The sequence below is a fragment of the Lissotriton vulgaris genome, chromosome 11, assembly GCF_964263255.1.
Source record: "Lissotriton vulgaris chromosome 11, aLisVul1.2, whole genome shotgun sequence".
NCBI lineage: Eukaryota > Metazoa > Chordata > Amphibia > Caudata > Salamandridae > Lissotriton > Lissotriton vulgaris.
In genome coordinates this window covers 201,860,539-201,886,828 of record NC_141699.1, presented here as the reverse complement: position 1 = coordinate 201,886,828, position 26,290 = coordinate 201,860,539, and the positions used below count along the sequence as shown (strand labels likewise).

General features: G+C 44.3%; 1 protein-coding gene across 2 annotated transcripts in view; it reads right to left on the bottom strand.

Annotated features, from left to right (window-relative positions):
- Window positions 1-26,290, bottom strand: part of MVK (mevalonate kinase) — a 143,495-nt gene that overhangs the window by 60,478 nt on the left and 56,727 nt on the right. The window contains exons 5-6 of one of the 2 annotated variants that reach the window (XM_086943112.1): window positions 25,775-25,930; window positions 4,109-4,212 (exon numbers count right to left, since the gene is read on the bottom strand). In XM_086943112.1, coding sequence (XP_086799238.1) covers window positions 4,109-4,212; window positions 25,775-25,930 — 260 coding nt within the window. The remainder of the gene's footprint in view (window positions 1-4,108; window positions 4,213-25,774; window positions 25,931-26,290) is intronic. The other variant, XM_086943113.1, reaches the window with a different exon arrangement.

The window sequence follows — 26,290 nt, the reverse complement described above, 5'->3', positions numbered from 1 at the left end:
ATGGAGATGCACTGCCACAACTGCCAGACCATAAAAGAAATAAATGAAGGAATGAATGAGTATGTTTTTATATAGCGCATGGCTACCCGGAGGCATCCCAGCGCTGCGGACACGCAGTGAGGAGCAGATGGAATTATGGGAAAAGCCATGTTTTCAGTTGTCTGAAAAATGATAGGTGGTTGGTTCCCTGACGAATGGGGAGAGGCAGGGAGTTCCAGAGCCTGGAAGCGTTATAGGAGAAAAGGTGTCCTCCTGTACAGGCCTTCCTGATTCTGGGGACATCGGCCAGATGAAGTTCATTAGACCAGAGACTCCTGGTAGCTTTGTAGGGTTTGATTATTGATAATGGGAGGACCTTTGCCCAGAAAAGTTTTATGTGCGATGCAAAGAGCTTTAAATTGTATTCGCTTTTGTATCGGGAGCCAGTGGAGTGTTTTTAAGGACGGCTTAGCTGAGCAGCGGTTGTTTGTGCCTGTGAGGAGTCTTGCTGCCGAGTTCTGGACCACCTGAAGTTTGTGGATAACTGAGGTGGGGGCTCCTAAAGAAAGGGCATTTCCATGGTCCAGCCAGGATAAGTGCCTGAATTAGGATCTTTTTTGAACTACCAGGTAGAAGGGGCAGTATTTTGCGTGTTGACCGGAGCAGGCCAAAGCAGATGGCAGTGAGCTTGCGGTCAAGCCAGATGCCCAGGCTCTTTATTTCCTTTTTTGGAATTGGTGCAGGCCCCATACAGGACGGCCAGAGTATGTGGATTAAAAATTGCTTGGTTGCCCAGCAACATGAGTTTAAGATGGGTCAAACTCATCCAGCTGGCGACTTCTTTAAGACAGGTGCTCAGGTTCATGGGAGTCTGCTCTGCCTGGTTCAGTGCCACAATAAGCTGAGTATCAACCGCATAGCTGATCAGTTGAATTCCGAAAGGTGCAACTATCTCAGCTAATGGGGACATATATACATTTAAGAGTGTGGAGCTCAGGGATGAACCCGGAGGAACCCCACACTGAAGTGGCAGTGGTTGTGAATGGGTATTGCCTTCAAACACCTGGAAGTATCTTCCTTCGAGGAAAGATTCCGGCCAAGATAGGGCCCTGACCGTCACTCCCAGTTTTTTGAGCCGGTGTACCAGGGTGTGGTGGTTCACCGTATCGAAGGCTGCACTTAGGTCCAGAAGGATGATTGCTACAGACCCTCTGGTGTCAAGAATCTTTCTAGACTCCTCCACCACCGCAATTAGTGCAGTCTCAGTGCCCTGCCCAGGACGAAATCCCGTCTGGGAGAAATGGAGCAGTTTGAAGGTTTCAAGATGTGCAGAGAGCAGGCGGTTCACATATTATTCCGCAACCTTACTAATACCAGGGAGCACTCTGAATTGATGTTTGCCCCTTTCCACAAACCTTAGTGAGGTGGTGGACATACAAACAAAGTGGAATTATGCATCCTTAAGACCTAATGTCATCTTTAAAGGAACTCGCCATTCATACCTGTACATCTATGAATGGTGTCAGAATGCCAGTCTTCTTTGTAATCGCAAGTAGATGGTGTGCATTTTTCTACCAACATTTGATTGCAGAAAGTCCTAGGCGATAAACAAAGGCCGAATATCTGCTTTTACCTGGTCTTGATGGCTCCTTGCAGTTTGACAGGGGAGACTCTCGGGGAGCTCCTCCCTGCCACGGCCCAAAATCAAAGGGCATGCAGGATATATCTAGGCGATAGTGCCCAAAAACACCAAGAAAACCCCAAATAAAATCTTTCATAAACATCAGCACAAGCAACAGACTAAAATAGAGCACAAGAGATGAACTAAGGGAATGAGATGCAAGAGATTGTTGAACACTACGTCAATGCCTACCCAAGGGTTGCAACGCTCGCCTTGCAGACTTGCTTGTCATAAATAGGATTACTTAGAATCATTCTGTAAGCAACTTCCCTTCATCTTGATTTGGAAAATATCCAAAGACTAAAATGGAACTTTGAAACAAACTATTTTAAGCAATATGGTTCAATATTCAAATTAAACAAGTCAATTTAGGAGGATTGCAACAAAAAATCATGAAGAGGAATGGAAGGAAAAAAAAACTGTCTGCAAGTCTAAACTATCTTGTATCTGACTTTTGGCTTGAGCAGCATGTTACAGCAACTGTGGTATTACCCTGAAAAAACACCATGACAACAAAACCCCACATGCTTCAGCGTTTTAATTATTTATCAGTTTTTTTTAGCGAAATACTGACCCAGCTCAGGAATTAGTGTCGAAACAAAACTAAACAAAAGTTGGCTGTTCCTAAGTTCTGATGCAAAGCAGGAAGTTGAGAAGCATCAGAACCTATACAAAGCAGCATCCTGAAGGATGGTACTTTTTGGCCCTGTCTTGCGTTAGATGATGATTATGGGGCATCTGCTCAAATTCATTGCAGTATCCCCTCGCTTACTGTTGCATATCCACCAATCTAGGTATTGTAATGTCCTGTGGAAGGGGAACAGAGTCACTGTTCAGGGTTGCAGAATCTTCTACTGTGAGGTCTTATGGCTCTCAAACTATTTTGATGTCCCCCCTCTCCCAGTGTGTTGCTGAGATTTGTGGCATTGCTATTCAGCCCATTATAAGACCTGTTTGATGCAAATGGTAGAACTGCTTTTAATCAACTGCAGAGCACCAAGTCTGTGTCCTCTTGTACTACAGTGATATTGTTGCCCTGAGTCCATGCACTTCTCTCAGTTTGTGTCTTTCTACATACTTCCTCAAACATTTCATCTAACTTGAGCTCAATCAGTTGATCACCATCCAATAGCATGTAGACAAATTGTTGCTGAACCACATGCCTAAGCTCTGAAAATCTGTCTGGACATCTATGGAATTCAGGCTGGTGTTCATCTGTCTGCAAGCGGTTTCTGCTGCATCAAAGGCACAGCAGATGTATGCATTAGAGACAGTATTGCCCTCTTTCACCAACTGCAACTTTTTGCATATGGAGCTTCAAGAATGTACTGGGGAAAAAACTCTTCTATTTCTGTCCATTCATGACGATCATGTCTAGATAGTAATACTGATCACTGGCAATTCACCGACTTATCGCTGCACCTTCTAGCCAGCTGTTCTCACTCTCCTTTCCTGGCAGAGGTTAATTCCCAGCATACTGGTTCAAATTATTCTTTCTGGCAATATGAACAATTATGGACTCTAGTGCATGATAACCTTATGATGAAATTCAGCCCACTAAATAATTGCATAACATGAGGACGTGTGCTTCATTTTGCTCTTCTCATTCCACCTGCTCTTCCTGTTTCGGTGTCAAAACTTTGTATTCGTTGCATGTATTTTGACAAAGCACTGGTAAACAACTCTAAATCTAATGGTGGAAAAATTTAACCGGAGGTGGAATATGTGTCTCTGTACAGTGTGGGTTTCAAGGAACATCATACCAGGTTATTTAACACACGCCTTTAACTGAAAACCTAAAAAAGGAAAGCAACACAACACAACAGTAGATGGTAAGAGGGTGCATCTGTAACACATACTACAACACTACACGGTTTACGATAAAGTGGATTATATTCACACACTAATAAAGTGCACTGCATCTTCTGGTTTCAACACTGGGCAGCATTCAACAGCACCATCAGAGGATGTGGTCAGGGATTCCACATCACTTTAGGTGACCATCTGCCAGAAACGGTGCCCGTATCTTGAAAGCAAGTGCAACTATAGTGGACAATTTACAGCACATGAAGAGGGGGAAGCTCCTCCGAGCTCAGGACCTTCCCCATGGCAGTGGCACTAGATCTTCCTGCATCCTCAGATACTAGCTATGCTAGTCCTTGAAAGGTGTAGTAGCTTCCACAAGCCAACAAGGCATTTGAGCTTACACGGTGCTTACCAAAGCAAACTTAGACAACATTGGAAGATCGATGATGGGCTTAAGTTTCAGCGTGATCCACTGCAGTCTAATACAACACAGCCTTCAGACAGGCTTTACAAAGCACAATACCTACCATAAAGGTAAGCGTTTTCCAGAATATTAAGATATTTACTAATCACAAGTAAGCAATTGTCTTAATTGTATTCCAAAGAACTAGCAAACATGAAATTAAAATGTGTGCAACATACCCCAAGTGCCCACAGCATTATCCACTCCAGATGGGTTTCCATGAATGACCTTCTCTCCCTGAAATGCCCATTTGTTAATAAGGTTCAGTTCATCCACAGTCCACCTGAGGAACAGACACATATATTTTATCCTCTCTTGAAAGATGTAACAGAATGGAAAGTTAGATACAAATATAACTGCAGTCAAGAAAGAAATAAGTTACTTACCTGTGACCATAGTTCTCCGGCATTGGTATCTTTTGTAGATTCACATGCTTGAATCCTTACCAGTTGTCAGACTGTGAAACTCCGGAAACATTACAAACAGCAGTACACGTATATGCATTCACTTATTTGGATATTCAATTAAACAAATCAAATTCAAAAGCTTTATTCGACAGATTGTCATAAAGGCAACACACAAGACATGCTATACATTACACTATAAATAATACATAAACAGCACATACTAAAAAAATATTAAATTCATTAAATCTGTCAATTTACAATACAATCAATTTCTTAAAAACAAGTCATCTATCATTGATTAAAAAATTCTACATGATAAGACAAAGTTTCATATAAAGCACAAATAATTTACTAGCTATCATCATTAGGAAGGAAAGTGCGAGTGCGTATAATCCATGCCCACTTTAAAAATTTAGCAATTGCTACCGCTATACAGGGTGAGCAGTCAGACTCTAGTATTCTTAAGGCTTCTATATGCTTCCGTGTAACCAGATTTAAACAGATGGGTTTTAGCCATTTACGACGCGGAGCACAATAGAGGGGACATTCAAAAAATATATGTGCTATGGACTCAACCTTGTTTATACAGTTATGACATTTGTCACCTCTTGATGATGCCCATCTAGAGCAAAAAGCTTTTACAGGAAGTGTCCCGATTCTAAATTGAAAATACAATTTACGATCTTTTGGGCTTTCTATGATATCCCAATATGCCTCACAATGGGAGGTGGTTTAAAATCAAGGAAGCGACCTTTTAGGTTGGTGCTGGTGCTACACATGTGGACTCTCTCCCAGACCATTTCCCAATATTTGTCTTTCAATTGCTTTTTTGATGGGAATGTTGTCGGGTCAGGGTCCTCCCATAGTTGAGTGAGTTCCAAATCTTTTAGAAGTGATCTTAATTAATTGAGCCACTGAATTACATTGAATTTGTCTGCCTTCATTACATCTCTCAAAGCTATAGCATAATGAGCCAATTCTGGGGTGGTGCAAATACGCCTCCAGTACAATAGTAGCCTCAGTCTCGCTATGTCAACCATGTTTTTCCTACCTAGATAAAATAGCATCGGGACTGTAGAGGTGCTTTGTGGAGTGCCAACCAGCCCTCGTAGAAATTTTCTCTCTGATATTGCTAGTTGGGTTAGGTTAGAAAATCCCCAGAGCTCTGATCCATACAAAGTGGCGCTTAATACTTTTGTTTGATAAATCTCCAAAGCAGGTGTAATGGGCTTTGTGAAGGAAGATTTGTGTTTGGAGGCTAGGGCTCCCGCAAGTTGATGAAATTTCAAGGTGACCATGTCTGTGTGGCATTTCCAACCCATGTTACTCTGCAGTGAGATACCAAAGTAAGTAAAAGCCTCCACTTCCTCAAGGGGGATATTGTTAAGGATAATTTTACCTTTGAATTTTTTCCGCTGGTTCAACGACATGAACTTGATTTTTGAGGTGTTAATCTCAAGTCCACGCAATTCACAGAATACCCCGAATGCATTAACAGCCTTCTGTAACCCACTTGGAGTGCGCGAGAGGATCAGCGTGTCATCCGCGAACATGAGGACTGAAACCCGGATCCCCGCTAGGACAGGCGCATCTGTAGGAGAACTACAAAGGTGGTCCACTATACCAATGTATAGTGAGAATAATGTAGGAGCCAAGACGCATCCCTGTCGAACACCTCGCTTGACAGGGAATGCGTCCCTGACCTCACCCTGAGCTCCCCATCTAATTCTAGCGAAGTTGTTCTCGTGCAACCGGACAACAAGGGTAAACAGCTCGGGGGGTATCCCTTGATCAGCTAGGACCTTCCACAACATAGGACGAGGGATTAAATCAAAAGCTGATTTAAGGGCAACAAAAACTGCGTAAAGTGACCCCTTAGATAAAACAACGTTCCTCCAATACAATGCAATAAAGTAAAAGACTTGGTCTACAGAGCTGGTGCTGGGACGAAAACCCGCTTGAAAAGGGGATAAAACATTGTGTTCCTCTACCCATATTTGTGTTTTATTTTGAACTAGTCGACCAACCAGTTTCTGAGCTGAGTCTATTAGACTAATTGGTCTATAGTTACTTGGGAGGGATTTATCACCCTTCTTATAGACTGGTATTATTTCGGCTCCTTTCCATGAGGAAGGAATCGGATCACCCTTTACCACAGCATTGGCTAGTAATAAAAAGTATTGGCACCAAGTCATCCTGTTGCTTAAAAAAACATCGGCAGGAATGCCGTCCATGCCCGGGGCTCTACCATTAGTTACACAATCTAACGCTGTGCTCACATCCTTTAGGGTGAAGGGCTGGGATTGGTAAACGACGGATGGTACTGGTGGGGGTTCTCCCCCCTTTTCACTACAGGCATATTGGGGTTTAAAAAAGTCCACCCACTCGGATTTAGCAACATTGTTTTGCAGGGGTTCTGCCACTCCTCCCCTATCCCATTTCATAATATGCCCAAAACTCTTGGAATCTTTTGCAGAGCATGCTGACTTCAGATCCCGCCATCTGTCTTCGTCCCATTGTCTTTTCGCTGCGCTTTGTGTACGTCTGTATAGATGCCTTGCCTCTCTCACTTTGCAGGGGTTTTTTGACCCAACTTCTACACTCAAGTTCCTGCGGGCTAGCTTACCTGCCTCGTTATACCATCTGGCCATATATAACCTTTTCCCTCCCTTGACCAGTTTGGTAGTTTTACTGAAAAAGGCTTTAAGGCTAGAAAAAAGTTGTGTGTGCCTCTAGCATTATTTTAGGGAAATCCAAGCTGCAGGTTTGTGGTGTTAAGAGGACTAGCTCACTGACCACCTTAGATTTAAGCGCCTCTAATTTCATGGTATTCTCACTGAATTTACCCCATTTAATATGACGCATGTTATTTGAGGAGACTATATCTAATGTCTCTATCCCCCCTCCTTGGGGTATCTTCTCTGACCCTCTCATAAACCTGAAAGGTTGAACAAAGAGGATTATGGTCGCTCTCCGGCTTAGGTTTAACAACCATATCTACCAGATAGTGCCATGCTTTCATATTCACTAACAAGTAATCGATTTGGCTACTATGCCTTCCATTATCAAAGGTGGATGCTCTTTGGCGATCAGAAGGAGTTCTTCCGTTGGCTGCTCTAAGCCCTCTTCCTAGGCACATAGCCTTAATTGTATTGCCGCAGCTGTCCATTTCTTCACAGTGGGACCCTCCAATTGAGGGATTCCCCATCTGCTATCCTCATCTGCAGTGAGGGACTGATCTTCTTGACCAAGTGGTTCAAAAGTTGTGTTAAAATCACCACCCGTTATAGATATTAGTTGCTCCGGCAGGGCTTCGAGCTGGGAATCGAGAACGTCTATTACTTCGGATTTTTGACCTCCTACTTGACCCCTAGCATAAACATTTGAGAGGGCCACCCTAAAACCATTTGGCCAATTCAAAATGAGTGTCATGATGTCATGCAATGGGGATGTGAGCTGATGCACTTTACATCTCATTTTCTGGTGCACCCAAATGTTAAGCCCACCAGTTGGCCTGGATTATTTTGTGGCTGGGATGTAGAAGTTAAGGAACCCCAAGCGGAAGATAGGAATGATTGACCATGTTTCCTGGAAAAGAATAATATCATGGTTGTCTATTAACTTGCCCCATTCGGGAGAGGATATCTTATTTCCAATTCCTGCTACGTTCCATGTAAGCAGGAACAACCTTTCTTCATTCTGAGGCATGGTAGTTAAGGTTACAGAACACTCCTCTTCTGAAACGCCCCCCTCTTCCTCAATTACTTGCTCTAAGGGTCCGAGGCAGGTGGACTCCGTTGTGTCTCTATCTGTGATACAGGAGTCACTCTCTCTGATTAAATTCAAGCTTATGACAGGCTGGCAAGTACTGACATGGGTTGACCCTTCGGTCGCTTCTGGTGATGCCGGTCGTTTTGTCAATGATTGCTGCTCTTTACTAATGGCTACCTTACCCTGATCCCATGGATCGTACAAGCTACTATGAAGAGTTGTTCCTCCCTGGCAATGGGTATGATCCCTAAACAGTCAATCGCATTCCTCCAGTTCCGTCAAAGCCCCATACCGATTTCCCAGATGGATACCACCCAGCCTTAATGGGTTAGCTCTCTCAAACCTCCTTATTGGGCGGGGGTGGCTTGGCCTCGAACTTTTTGAATTTGTAGCCCACCACCTCCGGTCGTAGAAGAACTCTAATGTTAATGGAATGACTGAGGAGTTACTTAGTTGTGGGGGAAGTAGGTTAGCCAATACATCTATCAAAACCAGGGGGCTCGAAAAATTTACCGCTATGCAATCTCCCCTATTTTTTTTCCGGCGATCGCCAAGCCATGGTACACGTTTAGCCATTAAGATTTCCCCTGCCAGTTGCTGTTTGCCCCTAGGGGAGATCCTCATGTTATTAGACCACCAATATAGGGCCTTTTTAATTAAAGAGTCTGTGGTTTCTACTTGGGCACATCCTAGGTGGGGAGCATTAGCCAAGACAAGTACTGGAGGTAATGCTTCTTGGATAAATTGAAATGACTCTCTCATAGGGGGGGGGACATCATGCACACTTGTGATGGGATCTCCACCGCTGATTACAGCGGTGGTATCTAAGGGCTCTTTATCCTGGGTTGTAGGTTCTCTTGTGTTATTTACAGCACTTATGCTCACGGGATCTTGGTTACTAAATCCTATTCCCTCCTTATCTGCGTTGTCCTTTTGGGGGAGGGGGTGCATCTATCTGCCCCCTTAGGGTGACTGGCTGGGTTCCCTTTAACTGTTGTGGTACTAATACTGCAAGAGGGACGGTGGGCTGTACTACCAAACATCCTCTTTGCTCTAAGGCAGCCATCCGATCTTCAATTTTTGACAACCGGGACATAATAGGGGTTATGATAAAATCTAACTTATCTTTGAGTTTTACCCATATGGTGTTGGACAAATCCTCTAATGAGGGTTGAGGAACAGAGGGTGGGGGTTTAGATCATTTTGATCTAGCTTTAACATGCCTTATCCCCTTCTCTTTGGTCTTTCCGGGTCGTACCAACCCACTGGCCCTAGTGCATTGTCTTGCGACCAGTGTAGGTGGCGAGGAAATACCAACCCCACAGGAGAGTCATTTGTGGACTGAACATGGCTGCTTTTTGAGACAGATTGTGAATCAAGATGATCTAATAGGTCCCGGGGTATACCTGGGGATTCAGTCTGGATTACTGGGATATCATGTACCATTGCTGTAATTGTACGACCTGGGTCCAATGAAAGCCTTCGTTCGGTCATTTCGATTTCCTCATTCACCATGCTGGTTACTTTTACCAAGAAGGAGTCCAGTGTTGCTCCTCCAGCTCCATTGTATTTACAGTCAACAGTTTCTTTCTCCCCATATTAGTACGGTAGATAGAACAGTTGATAACAGTACCTTGGTAAGGGGTAGATGTTAGAAGGGTGGCCCGTCCCGGCCCCCTCTGGCCCCTGATGGCCACAGATGGTCCCGCCCTTGTCCTGGGCTTAACCCGCGCTTGACCCGCGCGCGTCCCGCGACGCGGGAGGTTCGCCGCTCCTTTGAGCGCCTCAGGTCGCAGTAGTAGGTGGGATGACCAGCAAGGTGTCCTGGGGATGTAGTCTCCCCGCTCGGCAGCCGCGTGGTGTTTCAAAGCAGCGGCAGCGGGGGAGACTGATGGCAGGAGCACCCCAGGAAAATCAGCAGCAGGTAGGGAAAGATGAATTCGTGGCAGTGTCTCCAGAAAATGTCCCCGCTCTGCCGAAGGTTCGTCGCTCCTTTGAGCGCCTCAGGTCGCGGTAGTAGGCGGAAGTGGGCGGGATGACCATCAAGGTGTCCTGGGGGATGTAGTCTCCCCGCTCGGCAGCCGCGTGGTGTTTCAAAGCAGCGGCGGCGGGGGAGACTGATGGCAGGAGCACCCCAGGAAAATCAGCAGCAGGTAGGGAAAGATGAATTCGTGGAAGTGTCTCCAGCAAATGCAAACATTGCTTAACCTATCGACATCATTATATGTAATCCAAACTCCAGCCAGTCAGAACCAACTTCACCCAGCTGTTCCCTTCACTGATGCTTCCAACTGTCAGATTTTTGGACCCACATGCTCTTTTTCTTATATTACTTAGAAAGTATCATACAAAGGACAGGTGGGTGGGCAGAAAGTGAATCTATGAGAACCAATGCTGGAGAAACAGAATTACAGATAAGCAACTTATTTCCTTCTCCGTCATTGGATCTTTCAGAGATTCACACACTTTAAACCAGACTAACATTGCAGAACCATCATTCAAATTGCAGAAGGTGGGAATGAGGCTTACCCTAGGCAAACAGATTCCTGAGAACCGCTTGACCCATTGAAGCCTCCTTGCAAGCCAACACAGTAATGCTGTATTGTCTCTCCTTATCATTCCTACAGAGCTTTACTAATTACTGAAAGGCCTTTAGCGCTAGACCCACTGCCCCTAGCTCCAATACATTTATGCGTAACCTTTTTTTCTTTTTCTGACCATTCACCATGTCAAATCATGCTGTTTAGATGTTCTCCCCATCCCATCATGTAAGCATCTGCAGTTAGATACAGCAAGTAAGTAAGTAAGTAAATTTTTTATTGTATATGGTTAATAAAAACCTTTACAAAAAAGGAGAACATTTCAAAGAACTTTTTCCATAAAATAAATAAGAGTGCATCTGCTGACTGGTGACCATTTCAGCGTAAAAAAGGCTATCTTTCATTATCTAGCTTCAAAGTCTTTTGTTTCAGTGAGACTTTGTATTTTGTCCCATTAGTCACCTCTTTTTCGTTTTTCATCAATAGGAGGCTCACTTTCTGAAATAAATGGGCGGCCCTGCAGGCTGTCTGCAGCTATTCGCTGTTCAATACTAGCATGACTGCCGGCCGACATGTTCTGATTTGGAAAAGGCGGAATATTTGAAGGAGATAATACCGTCTCAGGTTGCTCAGAGCGGGACAGATGCACAGGACGTGGATCAGGGATTCTTCAGCCAGACCACAAAGTCTGCACAATGATGTTTTCCATGTTTGCCGCCATGCCGGGATCTGATCTTTTGTGGTATAGGTTCCCAGCCGCAGTCATAATAGCATTTGTTGCGTAGATGGTGTTATGTAATTAACTAGATACGGTTGCGGAATGCTTCTGACGTACGTGGCCAGTACCATCCATCCGTGTTTTTTCTTGGCCAATGTTGCTTTGTCAGCAATCCTGGATTTATGTTTCGCTGCACCATTGGCAGCTTTTTTAAAGGCCGCGAAGGTATGTTCATTGTTCCACGTCTGTTGCATGTCAATATTTTCCAACGCTTTTTTCAGTGTTTTTTTCCATGCCTTTTTTCCTTTGGTTTGATTGTTGATTTCAGTTCAACAGTGACCCATCAGCGTGTCCTCTTGTGCTGCTCTTAGTTTCCAGCACGTTTTTATTATGGCGGCTTGTCTTGTGTGATGCTGGTTAAGTAACCCGAATTCAAGGCGTACCTGCGCCTGTGATGCAAACTTCGGAATTTGGTAGAGGTATTTGAACAGCGCTGATTTTTGGGAGATTCAGGAAATTCGCATCTTTGCCTCTGTATAGGTCGGAGCCATACGTGAGGGAGGGTAAAAATTTAGCAGCGATCACTTTCAGCAAGTATTCGTTGGATGGACATTGTTAATTTTGTTTTTAGTATGTTTAGGGCAAACCGCAATTTGATTGCCTGAGATTTTCTGTGCAAGGTGTGTTCTTTTAGTGACCATCTTGAATCAACAAGTACTCCCAGATACTTATATGTGGGATATTGCTCTAGGTTGTTTCCCGCGATGTGCCATCTGAATGTTTGTAGCCCTTGGTGAGACGCGTAGCAAACCACTTTTGTTTTTTTATAGTTGAATTGCAGCCCATGCGTGCAAGTATATTTGTGCAACCTTGTTATAGCGCGTTGGAGACCAAACGGGGTCTGGCTACACAGGACTATGTCGTCAGCATACTGCATACTCCTTATTTTGTGTTGGGCTAGTTTTGGTGAGTCGCTTTGAATTTCTGAGATGCTCTTATCAAGGTCCGCAGTGAAGATGTTGAAGAGGGTAGGGGCTAATACGTATCCCTGCTTGAGGCCAATTCGGGTGGGGATTTTTGATGTTGTCCTGTCCCCATTACCAAGTTTTATCTTGACCCAGGTGGATGAGTATAGATGTATAATGGCCCATAACAACTTCGGGGGGTACCCCAGTTGGCCATCTTTTCCCATAGTATCGCCCTTGGCACTGTGTCGAACGCCGCTTTTAGGTCAACAAAACAGGTGTACAGTTTTGTTGATTTGGCCTTTGCTCGGTCGACAAGAAGGTTGAGCGCTGTCAGATTGCATGACGTGTTGGTTCCAGGCCTGAACCCTGTTTGGGTGATTGGAAGGATGTTGTTGCGGCTGATCCAGTCTTCCAGCGCAATCAAGAGATTTGATGCGTAAACCTTGGCCTCTACGTCAATGAGCGCGATCAGTCTGTAATTCGCTGGATCTGTGAGCGCTCCTGCTTTGAAGATTGGGTGCAAAATACTCCCTCTCCATGAGGAGGGAATGCTTCCTCATTGGAATGCGTGATTGTACAATAGGGAGAGATATTCTGCCCAGAACGAGTGATCTTGTTTGAAGAGCCCATTGGGCAAGCCATTCGGGCTTGGGGCACCTTTTGACCTCAATTTGTTCAGGACCGTTTGGACTTGGCATTTCGTTATCCAGGTTCCCTCAAAGGTTTGATCTTCTTCGTGCTTTTCAGTCAGCGGGAAGGTGAGAGGGTGTTCGTTCCTTACTTGCGCGTCGGTCATTTGAGACTGCTCTAGATGGTGTATCCAGTCTTCCTGTAGTATATTTGCATTAAAAGCGAGGGCTGCTCCATTGGCTACTTTGTTAATTTCTGCCCAGAATTTCCTGTTGTTGTTGGATTTGCTGGCTTCTATTAATTGTTGCCAGATTTCTGTTTGATGTTTTTTCTTTAAAGTCCATACTTCTTTTTTGTATATTTGCCTTAGGTTATGTATTTGCTGCTTAATGTTGTCACCCCTCTTAGGGTCTTTCCCTTTGAGTTTTCTAAGTTCCTGATTGAATAACCTTTTTTTTTTCCCTATTGCACCCGAGTGAGCTTGTTGTGACTGACAGGGTTTTCTTTTGTTAGTCTGATTTTGTTGGCCAAATTTGTCGGTTAGGAATGCAGTCATTTTTTCCAAGTTTTCTTGGTATGCAAATGGATTTTTTTCCTCATCTTCTACCGACATTAGTTTCACATGAACCATGATTTCACCTACATTCTTTCCGTTCCATGCTAATCGCTTAAGATTATAAAGGGTCGGGGTTATCATCAGGTCTTTTGTTGCTGGGGCCTTTGAGTGTTGCAATCTGAGCTCTATTGCTTGTAGACTGTGATCGCTCTCCAGTTTGTGGATTATTCTGTAGGTAACTACTATTTGGAATACCTCAGAGTCCACCATGGTATAATCCAGAATTGATTGGGCCTTTTTGACAATTCTGGTCGAGGATGCCGGCTGATCCTGCGGGAATCGGCCATTCAAAGTGATCAGTCCGATATCTGCTAACATTTGGGCGCACATCTGGCCGGGTTTGTCTTTTTTCCGATGGGTTGTTATTGTTGGGGGTATTATTTTGCCGTACCGCCTGGTACGTTGGATGTCATGGACGGGGTCTCTTTCTAGTAGAAACATGTTTAGGTCGCCAGAAACCACCAAACCGGCCTGTTGGTAAGTGGCTTGCAAGGATTTGAGAAATGCTTTTAGGGACAGAATTTTCTGTAGTTTGTTCTTTGATGCCGGATGAATATAAATATTACATATAACCAATGTGCGACACTCTAGGGTATCCTGTTGTCCTGAACTGGTGTCGGTCGAGAGCATGATTTTAATACATTGAATCCATGATTGACCTGACTCAATCGACTCAACTGACCATGGGATGCTGGTGTTTAGATCAATCAATAGGCCTCCCGCTGCCCTGCCTGTTAAACCTCTTTTGGTGGCGTGTTGTTGAATTTCTTTAAAGCCATTTATGTGGTCCGATGCAATTGACCAAGTCTCTTGGAATAATATGATGTCGAATTGTTTAAGGAATGCTATTAGTTCAAAGTCATTTGTTTTGCCTGCCAGTCCATTTATATTCCAAGAGCAGTTAGATACATCTGTGGCTTCTCTGACTGCACACTTTGACCGCTGAAAATATTCTCATTACACATTCACCAGAGGAAGGCTTACTTTATACTCAGAGTTACTATGACTATATAATCCCATCCTCCACATTTCTGCTGCCATAATCTGCTCAACTCCTGAACCTATAGCCTTGTCACAAAAAACTGCATCTGAATGGGCAATGAGTATTCAAAAGAATACATGAGGACATAGTTCATACAACCGCCTTGAGCATTTTTATGGTTACCTTCTCTTTTCTTGTCAAAGATGTCACCTGCCTCATTAGTTTCTTGCCTCTTTCTTGTGATGGGAACAATCCCCTTTGAAGTTTTCAATCTCGCTCACAAAAACACCAAATCCCAGCTTTGATTCATCTCTGATTTCCTTGTATTTATCACAAGGCCTAACTTTTAGAGCACTTCCTTTGTAAACTTTGTCATTTTCTTGGCCGTTCACAATGTACTTGCCTTTACAAGCCAATAATCCATGAAAGGATACACCCTCCTCTCCTTTCTCCTTAAAAATGCTGCTATTGGAGCTTTCCGTTTGGTGAACACTCGAGGAGGTGACCTCAGACCAAAAGGTAGGTTTTCTAACAGATAGTGCTGACCTGCCACCATAAAACAGACATTTTCTGTTTTTCTTGTGAATGAGCATGTTGAAATATGCATCTCCCTTTCTTATAAAAACTGAAGAATTTCTTGTAATTTGGAAATTATTATCATTATTATTATTATTATTATTATTATTATAGTTACGTTTGTAAAGCGCTCATCTACCCGTAGGTTTCCCGGCACTAAAACCAAAAATGAGAGAGGAGAGTCTGAAGAAAAACTGTTAGATGTTGAATAACCATGTTTTTACCTGTCTGCGAAATCTAAGGTAGCGGGGTTCAGTTTGTAACTGGAGGGGAAGAGAATTCCAGAGTGAGGGGGCGAGCCAGGCGAAAGAGCGGCCACCCATTCTGGCTTTTTTAATTCTGGGAACTGAAAATAAGTGTTGGTTAGATGATCGCAGAGTGCGAGGGGGACAGTAGTGTTGTACCAAGGAATTAAGGTAAGGTGGGGCTAGGCCAGAATTTATTCTGTGCATGATGCAGAGGGCTTTGAATTTTGTCCGGTTTTCAATGCGAAGCCAATGCAGAGTGCGTAGGGAGTTGGAGGTAGGGGATGTATTGGGTAATTTGCAGAGCAGTCGCACTGCCATGTTCTGGACTGTCTGCAATTTACGAATCACCTCTTTACAGGCTCCCAGGAGAAGGATGTTCCCGTAGTCCATTCTAGAGGTGATTAGAGCCTGGACCACAGCCTGGACCACAGTTTTCTGAGTGTCCAGGGGAAGCATCCATATGATCTTACGCAACCACTTAATGATAGTGATGCAGGTGGAGGAAGTTTTAACCACGTGGTTCTTCATGGATAACTGGTCGTCAAAAATGACGCCGAGGTTGCGTGCTGTTTTAGATGGGGTGGGTAAAGTGCCCATTTGAGAGGGCCAGTGTTGGGGTCCCCATCGGGTGGTGTTATGGCCAAACAGAAGAAGTTCTGTTTTCCCCCCGTTCAGTTGCAGTTTGTTGTCCAGCATCCAGGCTGCGATGTTGCTCAGTCCTGTACAGAGGGAAGAGGAAGGGGAGTGAGAATCAGAGAAAAGAGAGTAGATGACCTGGGTATCATCGGCGTACGAGTAAATAGTGAGCCCAGCTTGCGCCGCAATAGTAGCCAAAGGTCTGACATACAAATTGAAGAGCAGGGGGCTCAAGATGGAATCCTGCGGAACACCGTACGCCGATGTAAAGGTTTGAGAAGCGGATGAGGAAGAGAAAACTTGGAAGGTGCGATCTGAAAGAAAGCTAACAAACCAGTTGAGAGCTGCGCCGGTGATGCCAGATGATCTAAGGGCATTGATAAGAATGGGGTGGGAAACCGTATCAAATGCGGCACTCAAATCAAGCAGAATGAGTGCCACGGTTTCCCCCCTATTTACTCGGCATCGGATGTTTTCAGAGACCCCTAGCAGAGTAGATTCTGTCGAGAAACCTGATCTAAAACCGGATTGTGATGGATGTAAAATTCCCATCGCTTCAACATGGGTTGACAGTTGGAAATTGATGTGCTTTTCCATGATTTTTGAAAAAAAACGGAAGAAGCAATGCAGAAACTGTTCCTTTGTAAATGTGTTCAGTGCCCTTAAATCCAATATTGGACGCCCTTCTCCAGATTTTTTCAAAATGAAAAAGAATTTAGAGTAGAATCCCTCGTATACTTACTCTAATGGCACCCTTTGGATAGCTCTTCTGTTTAGTAATTATGTTACCTCTGCCTTCAACTCTCAAATGTCTGTCTCTCTCCTTAATTCTGTGGGGCTAATGGTGGTTCTTCTAAAATTCTAGAACATAGCCATGTCCTACAAAGTCCAGTACCCTTCTGTCTGATGTTATCGGCTGCCAACTTTTCAAATAAAACTGCATTCTTCCTCTAACTGGCAGCTGAACGTTGGAGGCACTCTTCTACAGGAAGTCATGATCTTCCTCCTCTGCCCTCAAATGTTGATGGCTGGCTTACCTTTCGGATTGGCATGGTTCAAAGCTTTTTTGACCGGGAGATCTTTTCGGGTCTCCACCCCTCCGTTTCTGTCTAAAGAATGTAGCATTGAGCAAGGTGTACCCCAGGGCTCCGCGCTCAGCCCGACACTCTTTAATCTGTATGTCCAGCCACTGGCTCAGGTCGCCAAACGGTGGGACCTATCTATAGTCTCATACGCGGACGACACTCAGCTGGTGGTATTGCTGAGTGACGATGCTGGGGCAACAGCACACAAGTTCAAAAAGGACCTGACTGCCATAACATCTTGGCTGATGGCAAATTATCTTCAGCTTAATGCTGATAAAACGGAGGTGTTGGTAGTCGGTAAAAATGCTGCAGCATGGAACGAGGACTGGTGGCCAGACATCCTCGGTAATCTTCCAGAACCTAAAAAGGAAGTTAAAAATCTAGGAGTTTGGTTTGACTCCTCATTAAGTTTTGTGGTCCACACTAAGAAAACTGCTGCTATGTGTTTTGGACTCTTGCGTAATTTGAGGCCAATATTAAAAAAATTTTGATCCACCTACACGTCAGCTTGTGGTACAGTCCACAATCCTCTCAAGACTGGACTACGCAAGTTCTCGGTTTCTGGGAACTAACCAGACGGAGAAGGCTCGTTTACAACGCGTCCAAAACGCAGCAGCTCGTGCTCTGACTGGACTCCCCCGGTTTAAATCAGTATCTGATACGCTCTCAAAGCTACACTGGCTTACTATCGACAAAAGAATCCACTTCAAGACTTTGTGTCTTGCTTTTAAGATTCTGAAAATGGACTCTCCCCCTATGCTCTGCACTTTGATGACAAAGTACTCCCCTCGAAGAGCCCTTAGATCAATGGGACAGTGTCTGGCTGTGGTTCCTCGGGTCAAGCTAGCTCTGACGGGAGGACCTTCCTTCCGCTACCTGGCTGCAAAACTCTGGAACGCTCTTCCAATAAAGATCCGGAATCTAAATGATCTTTTGGCCTTTAGAAAGGCCATTAAGACTCACCTTTTCTGTCAGTAATTGGCTTTGCTGTGATCTTTCTGTTGGCTATGTTTGCTTTCTCTCTTCTGATCAAGCGCCGGGACGCCCCTTTGCTGGGGCAGCTGTGCGCTATACAAGAAAGCATAACATAACATAACATTCTTCCTTGGCCCTGCCTATAGTCTTGTCCTCTCAGTCTCTGCTGTCCATATCAACTGTACAGGCCATATGATCCATACTGCCTGCCTGTAGGGTCGAAAAAACGCCCCTTGCTGCCCCTGACCTTGGTGAAAAAATTGTCTCCTAAATCCTCTGTATGACTGCCTACTCCAGCCGTGGTATGTGCAGATAACAGCGGTGGGACTCTGGGGCCGGGTAAGATAGGATTTCAAGGGACGATGCAGAGGGAAAATCTATTTTTATATTACCCGGCCCCACCGCCTTTACCTGCATCGGCCACGGTTGGCCTACTCTGCAGCATGGTTGTATGTTGGAGCAACGACTCCCTAAACCACGCAGTTTATACTACGACCGTGTCTCAACAACAATTTTTTTTCCACACATTCTTTTACCATGCATTTTCGTAATAAAGGAATGCATGGTAAACTCACCCCCTAAACTCTATTTTCAGCCCCTCCCACTCCCTGAAATCTACCCCGTACCTCCCCACCTTCCACCCCCTAAAAGCTTACACGAACCCCCAACCTCCTAATAACTAACACTAACCCCTCCCATCCCCTAAATTCTAACTAGAACTCCCTCCCACTCCCTAAAAACTATCATGAACCCTCCTCCCCCTAAAAACTAATACGAACACCCCAACTCTCTTAAAACTTACTCCAACCCCTCCCACCCACTAAAAACTTGCACAAACCCCTCCCTCCCCCTAAAAACGATCACAACCTCCCCCCCACCCCTAAAAACTAATACAGACCCCCACCCCACCCTCATAAAACTAAGTCGGACCCCTCCAACCCCTAAAAACAAACACAGCCCCCTCCTACCCCTAAAATTGATATGACCCTCAACACCTAAAAAATAACATGAACCCCCACCACCCTCTAATAACTAACACTAATCCTCCCACTCCTTAAAATCTACCCTGAACCCCTCCCACCCCCTAATAACTAACAACCCCCTGTCCCCACCCTGAACCCCTCTTACCTCTCCTGTTCCTCTGATGAACACTAGACGGTCTTAGGCTGAACCACGCACATGCATGGTTCAGGCGAAGACGTTCTTTGTGCAAGTCATTGTTCAGGTTGCGCGACTCCGGAACTCGTTGTTCCGGAGTCGTCGTTTAAAATGTTTCCCATGCAGCATACCCAGCAAACATGGCATCTTTGTATCTGAGTTTATTGATTTAAGAACCGCATCCACTTTCTTTCTGAAAACATTATTGCCACCAAAGGGCATGTTCATCACTTCTGGCCTTCATCCAGCCATACCTCCACATTACAGTTGTGGAAAAAGGTAGGGCTATGACCTTTTTCAAGATGTGCCCGGCGCTAACCGCCCTTGTACCATTCAAATTACCAAGCAATGAGGCAGGCGCCGGAGACCAGAAGGCAGGAAACAGAAGTTTCATTCCGACGGAGCAGAACACATCAGATCGGACAACAAGGTATCGTCTCGAGGTGCTCTAACAGCCTCTCGGAGGCCTGGCCTCTTATACACTGGTTTATGGCATGTGACCTTTCTTTATTACAATCAGAACATTGTGAACAACAAGGAAAGACACATCCCCGTAATCCTCGTGTCAATCCCACCCCCATATACCTTCACAATAGAGGTCCTCAACCTGCTGATAAGAGGAGGGGGTCATCACGCAGCTGAGTGTTTCGCCAAGTCTTAGGATGTGTGCGCCTGATCATATCCCAGGGGGTGGGGAGGCCCTGATCAACAGTGTGTCCTTTGAAGAGGGGCGATTCCATACAATGAGGGGCAGTAAATGGTATCTCCCGGCTTAGGCAATGGCCTCGGACCTGTGTGGACAGCTGGACACGGGGGAAGGGGTCATCAAAGGAGTGGTATTCATGCCACGTGGACAATCCAGTGCGGAGGGAAGGTTGATCAACAGAGGGGCATTCCTGGGAGGAGAGGAGGTGCTGGTCAGGCGCTGGCGTGACTCCCAGGGACAGGGTCATGCGGAAGGGTCATGCTCATGAGAGGGAGGGAGGGGGAGCCAGGGTGCGCGGAGGATGCTTGCTGGGTCAGAGGGGCGCGCTGGCAACCGATCGTGGACAGGGAGACCATGATACCTAAAATGGTTGTCGTGCACGTTGTACATGGGTGACAAGCTGGCGCAGATGATGTTCAGTTCGTAAACTAAAATTCCACACAGTCGCATTTCCAACCTGTGTAAATGTGCACATTGAAGCATCCATTGTCACATATCTGTCAATAAAGCAGGTGCTGGTTTTCCATCTCTCAATATTGCCTCTGCTTTCACTTTATCCTCCTCTGGTATTTTTCAAGGAATGGCACCATGTCATTCCATATTTGTCTGTGATATTGTGCTACTATTGCAGACGAATTCGCTATCTTAATTGCATCAGCTGCCAACACGTTCACTCTCTTCCCCATAGAGTCTCATGTCTGTCTTCCTTGTCTGTTGGAGCTGCACAGGGGGATGAAGGATTCCTTGACCTCTGTTGCGCTGCTGAGGATATTACGGAGTCAGCTAGCACCTGATTTATAGTATGTAGCCTTGTATTTCTTTTCATTTTTTGAGACATTTACTGATGCTGTTGCTGGATTTTGCATCATTGCTAGACCTTCCTCCCACAGAAGTTTAAGAACAGGAATCGATTGTGTGCTCCTATGTACTTTTTCCTTTAAAGCAAACCGAGAAAACAAGCGTTTTCTGGACCAGAGACTGGAAGACTGTAGTGTTGTAAAGCTTTCTCTATCAGAGAATAAAACCTCCCAATATTAACTGGAGGCAAACTCGGATATGCCAGTTCTGGACCAGCACTCTTCTGTACTATAAGTTGATTCCATTCAGGATCCTCTGTTGGAGACCCAGGTTGACTGTGTGTGCTATCATCGTTATCATCATTGCCACTAGAAGGTGACCTTACTCCATCATCCTCCTTCCCTTTATCTGAAGCCACTTGCTCTGGATTCACATCCTCCAATAAAGTTTGCTTCCATTGGATTTCCAAGGTTTGTGAATGTATGGGTTGCAAAATTGGTGGCTAAGGAGTCTGTGTTAATTCCGACTCCTGCACCTTCTGTGCTTATTGAGGTAGAAGTGTGTGTGTGTTAGCATTTGGTTGGTACCTGAACCTGAATGATGAATCCACTCATCCTTTCTTTTGGCCTGTGATAACTTTGGGGATCACAAACACTCCCCATGTTACACCTCATCATCAATGTATTGGACGTTCAACTCTCCTGGATGAGTTGTCCTTCCTTTTTCCTCGGAACTCTCCCTTTCACTAAATAAAGCGTCCACGCGACCCAAGTCTTGCTTACTACCTTACTGATAATGTAACAAACTATCTTGCTCCTCACTGGAAGTTCTCTGCAACAAACGTTATGATGTTTGCAGTGGTATTGGCGACACCATCATGAATTCTAATATAGGTACCACTTCACCATCATTTATTTCCTTCATGAAACCCATCGATGAAGTGGGTGTGACTAATGTTTGCTTCCTTTCCGTCATTAACTTGCTGCTTGTCAATGGCAAATTACGAATTGACAATAAATTCCTCGTTAACAGAATTTCCTTCATCGTCTGCAATTCACTCATCAACAGCAACAACTTTGTCAATGACATTTTCAAGGATGGCTAACCTAACCTGGTCCCCTTCATCAGTATTTGCGCCTTATTGCTCGATGATGCCGTCAATAGAGATGGTATTATTCTCGTGAGCAACCAATCTCTCTCACCTCTTGGTGATTTTTTTCACCTTTCCCATCGTCAACGACTTTTGTCTCATCGACGTGTTCTCATCACCTTTCTTCCTTGATGCTTAGTATTGGAATCTGAGGCTACCTTAGATTTTTTTGCCAGATCTCCACTTTTCACCTTTTGCACCTCAGAGGGATTTTGACCAGATGTCTGATTCTTAACAACAGAGTCAGAGTGTCCTTTATCCTACATTTTTGATGTATCACCCTTATCCACTTCCTTCTTCAAAATGGCAAGAGCCACCGCCTCACTACATCTTTTGATGTCTTTGTACACAACTTTCTGTTGGCTTGTGCTCCGGATGCAAGACGTATAAGCTCTACGTATGTGACCACGTAAATCGTTTTCTTGCCACATGATTTACAGGCCTACAAGACTTTTTTAGACATACTTCAGCCATCATGTGGCAAAATCTTGCAATTCACTTTTTTTTCTCCTCTTATATAGTGTCAAATAGCGTTCCTTACACCTGAACACGTGGTAGAAAATGTGACAGCTTACAGTAGCAGTGAAGGGAACAGCTGGGTGAGGTGGATTCTAATTGGCTGGAGTCTGGATTATATATAATGATGTGGATAGGTTAAGGAAAGTTTCAGTGAATGTCAATTTAAGTGAATGCATATACGCGAGCAGCTGTTTGTAATGTTACCAGGGGGATTCCCACTATGGCGACAGGGGAAGGATTCAAGCATGAGATTCTATGAAAGATCCATTGCTGGAGAACCAAAGTAATTGTGGACAGGAGTAGATTAATTTAAAATATATATATATATATATATATATATATATATTATATATATCATTAAGAAGAGCATTTCCAGAAGTGGACTTTGATGTCATCATCATCAAATGATTTCTACAGAACACTCTACAAAGAACAAGCCCTGTCAAAACCAATGATAGGGACAAATAACCAGGGTTACTGAAATTATGTTGAAGTGATGGAGAAAATTACATGTCTGGTTTAATACATTAATCAGCAAAGAAAAGGAAAATTATGCAGCAGATTATGCGACAGTCTTATCTTGTAACTTTACCCATTTAAAATCGGGACCAGTGTGCCTACACCCAGAAAATGCATGTGTGCTAACAATGGACCAGTTGTGATTGCGAGGAGTATTTTTTCCCCACCCACTCATAATCCTGGCCTTACTGTGCATTGGGTCAGATATTAAAAATGGAGGCATAAAGTACATGGTTCTTTTTTAATTATAATTTAGATTGCAGATGTGTTCAGTGGTTGGATGTCATGTTGACATCCTTCAAATTCTATAAGGATCTTGGTCCATACCTTCAGGTCAGTTGGCATACTTTTGCAGAGTCATATATACTTTTAATCTTCGCTCACCTTTTTTTGATACTTTTAACAGCTTTGCCTCTCCTTCCATTTTCTGGGAAGCTCTCTGGTCCGCCGCAGCTGTTAGGAGGTCATTTGAGTGGAGAGAGCAGCCCCGAGAGCAACTTCCGGGATGTCAGCTGCCACCATTTTGGACAGCTGACATTCTAGCCTTTCTTTTCTTCCCGCACCTCGGGCTTCCGCTCCCTATTTATTCCGGAGCCCGACTCGGACGTGCAGCGGGCGTACCACCGGCACACAAAAGGCAAGCCAGTCTGTACCCATCCGCGCCTGGACAACGCAAAGGAAGGCTGAATCTTTTTTATCTTCTTCATCTAGTTTTAACTATTAGTTGTTTACTTAACAGATCACATTGAGTGTTTATGCATTACATAGCTTACTCAAGAGCGGAACTTACAACCATAGAGGAACAAATTCCTAGCACCCTTTGTAAAAAGAAATTTCATCCAGCTGACAATCCTGATTACTGGCAATGCAACTCCTGTAAGTTTTCTTGGATTAACAGGACTCTCCCAGTCAGGCATGGTGCCCCAGGGTCCTCACTAAATATTCTGCCAAAGATTAACCCCTCTGCCAATAGTAATACCACAGAACTAGCATTTAGCGCTACTTCTCAGTTACATTTTACATATCTTAATGCTCGTTCTATCCCGAAACATGCTTCAGAATTATGGGACTTCTTAGACTCCACAAAGCCTGATATTTATTTTAAAACGGAAGCCTGGCTACAGTGGTGGTCTTCAACACCCTCTATAGCTATAGCATTCCCCCAAGACTACAGCATTACCAGGTGTGATAGACAGAAGAAAAACGGAGGGGGAATCGCCATAGCGACAAGTAATCACTTGAGAGTGGATACCTATGGACTCCTGTTCCATACTGTCAGAGGAAATGATAATTTTCCAACTGAATGCATCAACTAATCTAATCTGGAAGGAATAACTGGTCTATTGCCCTCCTGAGGTAAAAAAAGACTGGAGTACAAAGCTCATGGAATGGCTAGTACCATATATTTTAACATCAGGGCAGGCAGGCAGGGACCAATGCCTGCCCTTAAAAAATTAAACTGAAAAGTTTAATTTTTCTTTTTTAATGCATCCAGTTTTCCTTTAAGGAAAACGGGATGCATTTTCTTTTAAAATACTTTATTGAAAAAGCAGGTACAAACATGGTGGTCTGCTGCCTCCACCAGGCCACCATCCCTGTGAGTGCTAGCCATTCCCAATGGGAGCCACCCCAGAACCTGATGGAAGCGCCAGCACAAGTCGTGCAGCTGGCTTAATGAGCGAGGCACGGCGTTATCAGTTTTCACTGAGGAAGCCCTAATTAGGACTATCTGAGGTACTATTGACCTTACATTCAGTCAATATTCTGATCAAATACCATAGCAGTAGGACATTATTAATCTCCTACATTTTATTCTGGGTCCTGAAGAAAGCCCCCAGACCCCTCAGGGGCACCCCAAGGGGCTGAAACATGTTGACCACCTTTCTAAGCAAGCGCCGGGAAACCCACTGCTGGTAGCTGTGCGCTATACAAGTACAAATACATTTACATTTACATTTAAGCGCAAAGGACTCATAATAAGGTCCTCTTTACACAACACTGTTTTTATACTGTCCACACACACCGAACTGAATAAAGCTACAGTTTAGGCTGTGTGAGGATCACCTTTTTAAACCAACTCACATCACCTGGGCACTTACACTTGGCACCTATCCCTGATCACTACTGTAATAATGAGGGTTTTTTTAAGTACTGAAGGTTAGAACACCCGAGCAATGGTTACAGGTACAAGTGATCCATTCCCCATTGATTATTTATGATTAACTCTAAGGAAGCTGAATGGATCATAGTGTCTTCTACCTCCCCCCACTTCTGATTTAAATATGGTCTGCTGCCCCCACCAGGCCACCATCCCTGTGAGTGCTAGCCCTTCCCAATGGGATTGCAAATTGTGCTTTCCGCACGAATCTTGATGAGGCATGCAATTTGCAATTCCATTGGGAATCGCAAACAGTCTTTGAGAAACTTCTACATTGCATTTCGAGTCTCAAAATGTGTGCTTCGTACATCTGGCCAAATATGTTCAAGTGACACTCTGGAGAAAACGGGGAATTACTGTGGGAATCGGGTACAGTATTCCAGATTTCACCAGTAGCGCCCAACGTTGTGTGGTTACCCTCAGGGTACACATTGTAATCCCACTGTAATCATTCAGAACTTCATGTACCTGTGATAAGTGTAGTCGACTCATAATGGGGCCTTATTTCGTAAATATAACATGGTGTAGAAACCTTGCACAACATCTGCCAAAATATGTGCACACTTGTCTATGAAGCACAGCTCTCTTTTTGGGGAATCATCCATCTATTCGGTTGTGGATTTAGGTGGAGGGACAGGTTAAAAAAAAACAGTAACAAGAAAGGGACCATTTTAAGATGTCTTACCTGGCCATGTCTATCCCATCTTCCAAAGGACAACTAATCTGTCCGCTTGTGGTAAGTAAAGCCGCTGCCATACACACGGAATAAGCAGCACTGGAACCTAAACCTGCTCCCGTAGGCAGCTCGGACCACACCGCTATATCCACGCTTGGCAAGTCTCTACAAAAAACAAAAAAAAATACAATCTGCATTTACTGAAAACACATTTACTTCTTTCTCCAGCCAGGAAAGTCATAGTTGAGGTTCTTAAGTTTTGGCTTCATAAACCAACATGGCGAATATGTAGGGTGCTGTATGATAAGATCTTCAGCAAAGACACTCAAGCCTGGACCGAACCATCAATGAAGATACAAGGCCAGGACAACGCATTTTTAAGCAGATGTAGACTGATCAGCACCTTACTTTCAACATCACTTTTTTGCAAAAGGAAGGCCCTTTAAAGTATCTGACAAGCTGCCCAAAGCTCTAGTCTCCTGTACTCCATGTTTTTGGTTCAGTCGTCACATAGTGAAGATCAAA